At 51.6% G+C, this 12,031-nt stretch overlaps 1 protein-coding gene across 2 annotated transcripts in view; it reads left to right on the top strand.

Annotated features, from left to right (window-relative positions):
• Positions 1-12,031, top strand: part of LOC140405558 (bone morphogenetic protein receptor type-2-like) — a 106,795-nt gene that overhangs the window by 77,284 nt on the left and 17,480 nt on the right. For both annotated transcript variants that reach the window (XM_072494119.1, XM_072494118.1), the window contains one exon: positions 3,147-3,294. In XM_072494119.1, coding sequence (XP_072350220.1) covers positions 3,147-3,294 — 148 coding nt within the window. The remainder of the gene's footprint in view (positions 1-3,146; positions 3,295-12,031) is intronic.

Genomic DNA, 12,031 nt, shown 5'->3' on the forward strand with positions numbered 1-12,031 from the left:
CTTTGCCTGAAATACGCACTTTGTGCGACGTAAACGGACTCCAGCCTCCGAAAAGCGTCTAAGGACAGCCTCCAGATTTTCCAAATGTTCCTGCTCCGACGTCCCTATAATCAAAACGTCATCTAAGTAGACAGCAACATGTGGTAAACCTCTCAAAACGCCCTCCATAACACTTTGAAAAATTGCGCAGGCAGAGGATACTCCAAAGGGCAACCGTGCATATTCATACAGGCCCCGGTGTGTATTAATCGTTACATATGGTCGGGAGGCAGGGTCCAGCTCCAACTGCAGGTAGGCGTGACTCATATCTAATTTTGTGAACGAGAGTCCACCTGCAAGCTTCGTTTAGAGATCCTCTATGCGAGGCATTGGATATCGGTCGAGTCGGGAAGCCGTATTCACTAAGTTTATAGTCGCCACACAAGCAAACTGTGGCATCTGGCTTCATTACAGGTACAATTGGTGCTGCCCAGTCAGCAAAACGGATGGGCCTGATAATACCCAAACTCTCCAAACGAGTGAGCTCCCCTTCTACCTTCTCGAGCAAGGCGTAAGGCACCGGGCAGGCCCGGAAATAGCGCGGCGTGGCTCCTGGTTCGACTTGGATACGGGCTACGGCCCCTTTTATTTTCCCCAAACCAACTGGTCCTAGCACCTCAGTCAACCCTTCAGAAACTGTTTGGAGGATGTGCTGCCATTGCAACCGCAAATGGCGCAACCAGTCCCGACCCAACAGGCTGGGCCCATGGCCGCGCACCACGATAAGTGGGAAACGCCCCTCCTGGCATCCATAAACAACAGGGGTCATTGTAGTCCCTGCAATGTCCAGTGGTTCCCCCGTGTAGGTCACCAACCTGGCCTGTGAGTCGGTTAATGTAAGGGTCTGTTTTCCCTGCTTGATGCGGTCGAATGTCCTCTGGGCGATCACAGAGACCGCTGCGCCAGTGTCCAACTCCATCTCAAGCGGGTGGCCATTGACCCATACTGTCACCTTAATGGGGGCCACACGGGGAGCTGCCACACAATGCAGCTGCAGGCAGTCGTCCTCCATCTTCACATCCTCAGGAGTAGTCGCCACAGGTTCATCCACATGGAAGGTACGGCCCCTGGGCTGGTCCCAGTTACGGCCCCTGGGCTGGTCCCAGTTTCGGTCGGAACGACGGCGCCTCTGGTGCCCCCAGGACCGGCGTCCGTGACGGGGTCGGCGCCTACAAGTCTGACACGGACATGGCTCCTCATCCATTGGTTCTGGAGAAGGCTCCCTTTGGGGAGGAATGTCCGACGGCCACTGGCGTCGGTCCGGACGTCGCCTCGCCCAAGGTACCGCAGGAGTACGGGGAGACGTTTTCAGACGGAAGGGGTTGCGCCCCAAGGCATGCACTTCCATTCCCTATTGCTCCTGCACTCCTCGTTCTGCGCTCTCTTGGGACAATACTATTTGAATGGCCTATGGAAAAGTCAATGTTGGCTCAGCTAACAACTTTCTCTGGGTGGCCGCATTGTTAATACCGCAAACCAAACGGTCGCGTAACATTTCTGACAAGGTCTCACCATAGTCACAGTACTCCGCAATCCTGCGTAGCCTGGATAGAAAATCGGCAAGGGATTCCCCAGGGGTCCTCTCAGCGGTATTAAACCGGTAACGTTGGACTATCGTGGACGGGGTTGGGTTAAAATGTTGCCCCACTATATTCACAAGTTCATCAAACGTTTTGGTGTCTGGCGCAGCTGGGTACGTAAGGCTCCTAATCACCCCAAACGTATGCGGGCCGCAGGCGGTGAGCAATATGACCACCTGGCGCTCGTTTTCGGTGATATTGTTTGCCCGGAAATAGTAACGCATCCGTTGTGTGTACTGGTTCCAGCTTTCCAGCGCAGCATCGAAAACATCCAAACGTCCGTACAGAGGCATGGTATAACAGAAAACAACTTCCAACCTGTATCCAACAAAAATCCAGGGAGGTGGCTTCAGCAGTGTAGACAGCTATTCACTTTAACCCTCATCGCCAGTTTTGTGAGGGCCACGAAAAATCCAGCACGAGTTTTAAGGATACAAAGTAATAACATTTATTTACAATCATATATATATATATATATATATATATATATATATAACAGCAGCAGCAACTTCCCTTGCTGCACACTCCTTCCTGCTGGTTCCAAACTGGCCAGCTTTATTTATACTTGGAGTTTACTAATGGTTTCTCCGCCCCCCTCATTGGGGAAGCTCATACTCCCACAGGATTGTGGGATTGTCATTAGTCCCCAGCCAATAGTAAGCAGGCAGGTTATAACAGGGACTATGTGCTTTCCCTGTTTAGGCCCCTTAATCAAAGTGAGTACGTTAAATAGCCTTGTGTTTCTCAGCACAGCGAGTGTCGGGAATCACGCAGCTAAATGCATTCGCTCGGGGACTTTGTTCCCTTTGGGAAGATCGAGCTCATACTTTATTCATGAGATTTGTAAAGCTATGGAATCACAGAACAACAGATTTGTCACAGAGCAGAAGGCTCATCGTATCTGCACCAGCTTCCCGAATGAGCATTTCACCTATTGCCACACCCCTGCCTTCTCCCCATGATCCGAGACATTCTTCTTTTTCAGATAACAGTCCAATATCTTTTGAATGTCTTGACTGTACCTGCCTTCACCACATTCTTAGGCATTGCATTCCAGATCTTAACCACTTACTGCATGAAAATCTTTTCCCTCATGTTGCGTTTGCTTTGATTGCTCATTATTTAATTTTGTGCTCTCTCCCATCTTGATCCTTTTCATCTGATACATGACAAAACATTTCAAATATATTAGCTAGCAGGGTGGGGATAAAGTGTCAGTGTGTTAGGCTTCAGACAATGAAGTAAATAGGAATGTAAGTGATGCACTGTCACAGGATATTAGTTCTCTCTCCACTCCAAGAATTGGTGTTCCGGGTACCTTGGACTAAATGGGATGAAGGCTGGGGTTGTAAATTTACTCATGAATCTGACAGCAGCAGATCAGCAAAGGGGCTGTAACTCTTTGTATCCGGACACCCCGAGAGCAAGAAAGGTTCAGCCGTTGTACAGACGACACAAGCAATGGGTAAATGTTTATTGATTCAGACAGAAACATCACTCTTGTGTTTGGCTTCCATCTTTCTGCAGGTGGGGACACACCGTTATATGGCCCCTGAAATACTGGATGGTTCCATTAACCTGCGGGACTGCGCGTCCACTCTGAAACAGGCAGACGTCTATTCACTGGCACTCATTCTCTGGGAAATCTTCATGAAATGTACTGACCTGTTCTCTGGTGAGCAACTGACAAGACAAGAGAGACAAGGGTTCAGGGGGCAGTCTTGAAGGGCTAAATGGCCTACCCCACTCCTGTTTCTTATGTTCTTATGTACAATGAAGAAAGGGTTAGGCTTTGACTAAAAGCGTACCTCAATTCCAACATGCAATCGGAGAAATCTAGTTCTTCCCCCCCCTTACAATTTACAGCTTGTAAACATTTTTCATTATTGCATTTAGTACTGAGGGAGTGCTGCACTGTCACAGAGTCAGTACTGAGGGAGTGCCGCACTGTCACAGAGTCAGTACTGAGGGAGTGCCGCACTGTCAGAGGGTCAGTACTGAGGGAGTGCTGCACTGTCAGAGGGTCAGTACTGAGGAAGGACCGCACTTTCAGACGGTCAGGACTGAGGGAGTGCTGCACTGTCAGATGGTTAGTACCGAAGGAGTGCTGCACTGTCAGAGGGTCAGTACTGAGGAAGGACCGCACTTTCAGAGGGTCAGGACTGAGGGAGCGCTGCACTGTCAGAGGGTCAGTACTGTGGGAGTGCTGCACTGTCAGAGGGTCAGTACTGAGGGTGCGCTGCACTGTCAGAGGGTCAGTACCGAGGGAGCGCTGCAATGTCAGAGGGTCAGTAGTGAGGGAGCACTGCATTGTCAGATGGTTAGTACCGAGGGTGCGCTGCACTGTCAGAGGGTCAGTACTGAGGGAGTGCTGCACTGTCAGAGGGTCAGTCATGAGGGACCGCTGCACTGTCAGATGGTTAGTACCGAAGGAGTGCTGCACTGTCAGAGGGTCAGTACTGAGGGAGTGCTGCACTGTTAGAGGGTCAGTACCAAGGGAGTGCTGCACTGTCAGAAGGTCAGTACTGAGTGAGTGCTGCACTGTCAGAGGTACAGTACTGAGGGCGTGCTGCACTGAAAGAGATTCAGCACTGAGGGAGTGCTGCACTGTCAGAGGGTCAGGAATGAGGGAGTGCTGCACTGTCAGAGGGTCAGATCTGAGGGAGTGCTGCACTGTCAGAGGGTCAGTACTGAGCAGCGCTGCACTGTCAGAGGGTCAGTACCGAGGGAGTGCTGCACTGTCAGAGGGTTACTACTGAGGGAGCGCTGCACAGTCAGAGGGTTAGTACTGAGGGAGTGCCGCACTGTCAGATGGTCAGTACTGAGGGAGTGCTGCACTGTCAGAGGGTCAGTCCTGAGGGAGCGCTGCACTGTCAGAGGGTCAGTACTGAGTGAGTGCTGCACTGTCAGAGGGTCAGTACTGAGGGAGTACTGCACTGTCAGAGAGTCAGTACTGAGGGAGCGCTGCACTGTCAGAGGGTCAGTACTGAGTGAGTGCTGCACTGTCAGAGGGTCAGTACTGAGGGAGTGCTGGACTGTCAGAGAGTCAGGACTGAGGGAGCGCTGCACTGTCAGAGGGTCAGTACTGATGGAGCGCTGCACTGTCTGAGGGTCAGTACTGAGGTTGTGCCGCACTGTCAGAGGGTCAGTACTATGGGAGCTCTGCACTGGTAAAGGGTCAGTACTGAGGGAGTGCTGCACTGTCAGAGGATCAGTACTGAGGGAGTACTGCACTGTCGGAGAGTCAGTACTGAGGGAGCGCTGCACTGTCAGAGGGTCAGTACTGAGGGAGCGCTGCACTACCAGAGGGTCAGTACTGAGGGAGTGCTGCACTGTCAGAGGGTCAGTACTGAGGGAGCGCTGCACTACCAGAGGGTCAGTACTGAGGGAGTGCTGCACTGTCAGAGGGTCAGTACTGAGGGAGTGCTGCACTGTCAGAGGGTCAGTACTGAGGAAGGACCACACTTTCAGAGGGTCAGGACTGAGGGAGTGCTGCACTGTCAGATGGTTAGTACCGAAGGAGTGCTGCACTGTCAGAGGGTCAGTACTGAGGAAGGACCGCACTTTCAGAGGGTCAGGACTGAGTGAGCGCTGCACTGTCAGAGGGTCAGTACTGTGGGAGTGCTGCACTGTCAGAGGGTCAGTACTGAGGGTGCACTGCACTGTCAGAGGGTCAGTACCGAGGGAGCGCTGCAATGTCAGAGGGTCAGTTGTGAGGGAGCACTGCATTGTCAAATGGTTAGTACCGAGGGTGCGCTGCACTGTCAGAGGGTCAGTACTGAGGGAGTGCTGCACTGTCAGAGGGTCAGTCAAGAGGGACCGCTGCACTGTCAGATGGTTAGTACCGAAGGAGTGCTGCACTGTCAGAGGGTCAGTACTGAGGGAGTGCCGCACTGTTAGAGGGTCAGTACCAAGGGAGTGCTGCACTGTCAGAGGGTCAGTACTGAGGGAGTGCTGCACTGTCAGAGGATCAGTACCGAGGGAGTGCTGCACTGTCAGAGGGTCAGTACTGAGGGAGTGCTGCACTGTTAGAGGGTCAGTACCGAGGGAGTGCTGCACTGTCAGAAGGTCAGTACTGAGTGAGTGCTGCACTGTCAGAGGTACAGTACTGAGGGCGTGCTGCACTGAAAGAGATTCAGCACTGAGGGAGTGCTGCAATGTCAGAGGGTCAGGAATGAGGGAGTGCTGCACTGTCAGAGGGTCAGTTCTGAGGGAGTGCTGCACTGTCAGAGGGTCAGTACTGAGCAGCGCTGCACTGTCAGAGGGTCAGTACCGAGGGAGTGCTGCACTGTCAGAGGGTTAGTACTGAGGGAGTGCCGCACTGTCAGATGGTCAGTACTGAGGGAGTGCTGCACTGTCAGAGGGTCAGTCCTGAGGGAGCGCTGCACTGTCAGAGGGTAAGTACTGAGGGAGTGACGCACTGTCAGAGGGTCAGTACTGAGGGAGCGCTGCACAGTCAGAGGGTTAGTACTGAGGGAGTGCCGCACTGTCAGATGGTCAGTACTGAGGGAGTGCTGCACTGTCAAAGGGTCAGTCCTGAGGGAGCGCTGCACTGTCAGAGGGTAAGTACTGAAGGAGTGCTGTACTGTCGGAGAGTCGGTACTGAGGGAGTGCTGCACTGTCAGAGGGTCAGTACTGAGTGAGTGCTGCACTGTCAGAGGGCCAGTACTGAGGGAGTGCTGCACTGTCAGAGGGTCAGTACTGAGTGAGTGCTGCACTGTCAGAGGGTCAGTCCTGAGGGAGTGCTGCACTGTCAGAGGGTCAGTACTGTGGGCGCTCTGCACTGTCAGAGGGTCAGTACTGAGGGAGTGCTGCACTGTCAGAGGGTCAGTACTGTGGGTGCTCTGCACTGTCAGAGGGTCAGTACTGAGGGAGTGCTGCTCTGTCAGAGGGTCAGTACTGAGAGAGTGCTGCACTGTCAGAGGGTCAGTCCTGAGGGAGTGCTGCACTGTCAGAGGGTCAGTACTGAGGGAGCGCTGCCCTGTCAGAGGGTCAGTACTGAGCAGCGCTGCACTGTCAGAGGGTCAGTACCGAGGGAGTGCTGCACTGTCAGAGGGTTAGTACTGAGGGAGCGCTGCACTGTTAGAGGGTCAGTACTGAGGGAGCGCTGCACTGTCAGATGGTCAGTACTGAGGGAGTGCTGCACTGTCAGAGGGTAAGTACTGAAGGAGTGCTGCACTGTCACAGAGTCAGTACTGAGGGAGCGCTGCACTGCCAGAGGGTCAGTACTGAGGGAGTGCTGCACTGTCAGAGAGTCAGTACTGAGGGAGCGCTGCACTTTCAGAGGGTCAGTACTGAGTGAGTGCTGCACTGTCAGAAGGTCAGTACTGAGGGAGTGCTGCACTGTCAGAGAGTCAGGACTGAGGGAGTGCTGCACTCTCAGAGGGTCAGTACTGAAGGAACACTGCACTGTCAGCTGATCAGTACCGATGGTGGGCTGCACTGTCAGATGGTTAGCACTGAGGGAGTGCTGCACTGTTAGATGGTCAGTACTGAGGGAGCTCCGCACTGTCAGAGGGTCAGTACTGAGGGAGCTCCGCACTGTCAGAGGGTCAGTACTGAGGGAGCTCCGCACTGTCAGAGGGTCAGTACTGAGGGAGCGCTGCACTGTCAGAGGGTCAGTACTGAGGGAGTGCCGCATTGTCAGGGGGTCAGTACTGAGGGAGTGCTGCATTGTCAGAGAGTCAGTACTGAGGGAGCGCTGCACTGTCAGAGGGTCAGTACTGAGGGAGTGCCGCACTGTCAGAGGGTCAGTACTATGGGAGCTCTGCACTGTCAGAGGGTCAGTACTGAGGGAGTGCTGCACTGTCAGAGGGTCAGTACTGAGGGAGTACTGCACTGTCGGAGAGTCAGTACTGAGGGAGCGCTGCACTACCAGAGGGTCTGTACTGAGGGAGTGCTGCACTGTCACAGAGTCAGTACTGTGGGAGCGCTGCACTACCAGAGGGTCAGTACTGAGGGAGTGCTGCACTGTCAGAGGGTCAGTACTGAGGGAGTACTGTACTGTTGGAGAGTCAGTACTGAGGGAGCGCTGCACTGTCAGAGGGTCAGTACTGAGTGAGTGCTGCACTGTCAGAGGGTCAGTCCTGAGGGAGTGCTGCACTGTCAGAGGGTCAGTACTGTGGGAACGCTGCACTGTCAGAGGGTCAGTACTGAGGGAGTGTTGCACTGTCAGAGGGTCAGTACTGTGGGTGCTCTGCACTGTCAGAGGGTCAGTACTGAGGGAGTGCTGCAATGTCAGAGGGTCAGTACTGAGGGAGTGCTGCACTGTCAAGAGGGTCAGTACTGAGGTAGTGCCGCACTGTCAGAGGGTCAGTCCTGAGGGAGCGCTGCACTGTCAGAGGGTCAGTATATAGAACATAGAACATAGAAAATACAGCACAGAACAGGCCCTTCGGCCCACGATGTTGTGCCGAACCTTTGTCCTAGATTAATCATAGATTATCATTGAATTTACAGTGCAGAAGGAGGCCATTCGGCCCTTTGAGTCTGCACCGGCTCTTGGAAAGAGCACCCTACCCAAACTCAACACCTCCACCCAACACCAAGGGCAATTTGGACATTAAGGGCAATTTATCATTGGCCAATTCACCTAACCCGCACATATTTGGACTGTGGGAGGAAACCGGAGCACCCGGAGGAAACCCACGCAGACACGGGGAGGACGTGCAGACTCCGCACAGATAGTGACCCAAGCCGGAATCGAACCTGGGGACCCTGGAGCTGTGAAGCAATTGTGCTCTCCACAATGCTACCGTGCTGCCCTTGAGAACAAATAAATCTACACTATATCATTTTACCGTAATCCATGTACCTATCCAATAGCTGCTTGAAGGTCCCTAATGTTTCCGACTCAACTACTTCCACAGGCAGTGCATTCCATGCCCCCACTACTCTCTGGGTAAAGAACCTACCTCTGATATCCCTCCTATACCTTAAATTTATGTCCCCTTGTAATGGTTTGTTCCACCCGGGGAAAAAGTCTCTGACTGTCTACTCTATCTATTCCCCTGATCATCTTATAAACCTCTATCAAGTCGCCCCTCATCCTTCTCCGTTCTAATGAGAAAAGGCCTAGCACCCTCAACCTTTCCTCATAAGACCTTCTCTCCATTCCAGGCAACATCCTGGTAAATCTTCTTTGCACCTTTTCCAAAGCTTCCACATCCTTCCTAAAATGAGGCGACCAAAACTGTACACAATACTCCAAATGTGGCCTTACCAAAGTTTTGTACAGCTGCATCATCACCTCACGGCTCTTAAATTCAATCCCTCTGTTAATGAACGCGAGCACACCATAGGCCTTCTTCACAGCTCTATCCACTTGAGTGGCAACTTTCAAAGATGTATGAACGTAGACCCCAAGATCTCTCTGCTCCTCCACATTGCCAAGAACTCTACCGTTAACCCTGTATTCCGCATTCATATTTGTCCTTCCAAAATGGACAACCTCACACTTTTCAGGGTTAAACTCCATCTGCCACTTCTCAGCCCAGCTCTGCATCCTATCTATGTCTCTTTGCAGCCGACAACAGCCCTCCTTACTATCCACAACTCCACCAATCTTCGTATCGTCTGCAAATTTACTGACCCACCCTTCAACTCCCTCATCCAAGTCATGAATGAAAATCACAAACAGCAGAGGACCCAGAACTGATCCCTGTGGTACGCCACTGGTAACTGGGATCCAGGCTGAATATTTGCCATCCACCACCACTCTCTGACTTCTATCGGTTAGCCAGTTTGTTATCCAACTGGCCAAATTTCCCATTATCCCATGCCTCCTTTCTGCAGAAGCCTACCATGGGGAACCTTATCAAATGCCTTACTAAAATCCATGTACACTACATGCACTGCTTTACCTTCATCCACATGCTTGGTCACCTCCTCAAAGAATTCAATAAGATTTGTAAGGCAAGACCTACCCCTCACAAATCCGTGCTGACTATCCCTAATCAAGCAGTGTCTTTCCAGATGCTCAGAAATCCTATCCTTCAGTACCCTTTCCATTACTTTGCCTACCACCGAAGTAAGACTAACTGGCCTGTAATTCCCAGGGTTATCTCTAGTCCCTTTTTTGAACAGGGGCACGACATTCGCCACTCTCCAATCCCCTGGTACCACCCCTGTTGGCAGTGAGGACGAAAAGATCATTGCCAACGGCTCTGCAATTTCATCTCTTGCTTCCCATAGAATCCTTGGATATATCCCGTCAGGCCCGGGGGACTTGTCTATCCTCAAGTTTTTCAAAATGCCCAACACATCTTCCTTCCTAACAAGTATTTCCTCGAGCTTACCAGTCTGTTTCACACTGTCCTCTCCAACAATATGGCCCCTCTCATTTGTAAATACAGAAGAAAAGTACTCGTTCAAGACCTCTCCTATCTCTTCAGACTCAATACACAATCTCCCGCTACTGTCCTTGATCGGACCTACCCTCGCTCTAGTCATTCTCATATTTCTCACATATGTGTAAAAGGCCTTGGGGTTTTCCTTGATCCTACCTGCCAAAGATTGTTCATGCCCTCTCTTAGCTCTCCTAATTCCTTTCTTCAGTTCCCTCCTGGCTATCTTGTATCCCTCCAGTGCCCTGTCTGAACCTTGTTTCCTCAGCCTTACATAAGTCTCCTTTTTCCTCTTAACAAGACATTCAACCTCTCTTGTCAACCATGGTTCCCTCACTCGACCATCACTTCCCTGCCTGACAGGGACATACATATCAAGGACACATAGTACCTGTTCCTTGAACAAGTTCCACATTTCACTTGTGTCCTTCCCTGACAGCCTATGTTCCCAACTTATGCACTTCAATTCTTGTCTGACAACATCGTATTTACCCTTCGCCCAATTGTAAACCTTGCCCTGTTGCACTCACCTATCCCTCTCCATTACTAAAGTGAAAGTCACAGAATTGTGGTCACTATCTCCAAAATGCTCCCCCACTAACAAATCTATCACTTGCCCTGGTTCATTACCAAGTACTAAATCCAATATTGCCCCTCCTCTGGTCGGACAATCTACATACTGTGTTAGAAAAGCTTCCTGGACACACTGCACAAACACCACCCCATCCAAACTATTTGATCTAAAGATTTTCCACTCAATATTTGGGAAGTTAAAGTCACCCATGACTACTACCCTGTGACTTCTGCACCTTTCCAAAATCTGTTTCCCAATCTGTTCCTCCACATCTCTGCTACTATTGGGGGGCCTATAGAAAACTCCTAACAAGGTGACTGCTCCTTTCCTATTTCTGACTTCAACCCATACTACCTCATTAGAGTGATACACCTCGAACTGCCTTTCTGCAGCTGTTATACTATCTCTAATTAACAATGCCAACCCCCCCCCCCCCCAACCTCTTATACCCCCCTCCCTAATCTTATTGAAACATCTATAACCAGGGACCTCCAACAACCATTTCTGCCCCTCTTCTATCCAAGTTTCCGTGATGGCCACCGCATCGTAGTCCCAAGTACCGATCCATGCCTTAAGTTCACCCACCTTATTCCTGATGCTTCTTGCGTTGAAGTATACACACTTCAACCCATCTCCGTGCCTGCAAGTCCTCTCCTTTGTCAGTGTTCCCTTCCCCACTGCCTCACTACACGCTTTGGCATCCTGAATATCGGCTACCTTAGTTGCTGGACTACAAATCCGGTTCCCATTCCCCTGCCAAATTAGTTTAAACCCTCCCGAAGAGTACTAGAAAACCTCCCTCCCAGGATATTGGTGCCCCTCTGGTTCAGATGCAACCCGTCCTGCTTGTACAGGTCCCACCTTCCCCAGAATGCGCTCCAATTATCCAAATACCTGAAGCCCTCCCTCCTACACCATTCCTGCAGCCACGTGTTCAACTGCACTCTCCCTATTCCTAGCCTCGCTATCACGTGGCACCGGCAACAAACCAGAGATGACAACTCTGTCTGTCCTGGCTTTTAACTTCCAGCCTAACTCCCTAAACTTGTTTATTACCTCCACACCCCTTTTCCTACCTATGTCGTTGGTACCAATGTGCACCACGACTTCTGGCTGCTCGCCATCCCCCTTAAGGATCCTGAAGACACGATCCGAGACATCCCTGACCCTGGCACCCGGGAGGCAACATACCTTCCGGGAGTCTCGCTCGCGACCACAGAATCTCCTATCTATTCCCCTAACCATTGAATCTCCTACAACTATTGCTTTTCTATTCTCCCCCCTTCCCTTCTGAGCCCCAGAGCCAGACTCAGTGCCAGAGACCTGGCCGCTGGGGCCTTCCCCCGGTAGGTCATCCCCCCCAACAGCATCCAAAACGGTATACTTGTTTTGAAGGGGAACGGCCACGAGGGATCCCTGCACTGTCTGCCTGTTTGTTTTTTTCCCCCTGACTGTAACCCAGCTATTCTTGTCCTGTACCTTGGGTGTGGTTA

The sequence above is a fragment of the Scyliorhinus torazame genome, unplaced genomic scaffold (assembly GCF_047496885.1).
Source record: "Scyliorhinus torazame isolate Kashiwa2021f unplaced genomic scaffold, sScyTor2.1 scaffold_58, whole genome shotgun sequence".
Taxonomy (NCBI): Eukaryota; Metazoa; Chordata; class Chondrichthyes; order Carcharhiniformes; family Scyliorhinidae; genus Scyliorhinus; species Scyliorhinus torazame.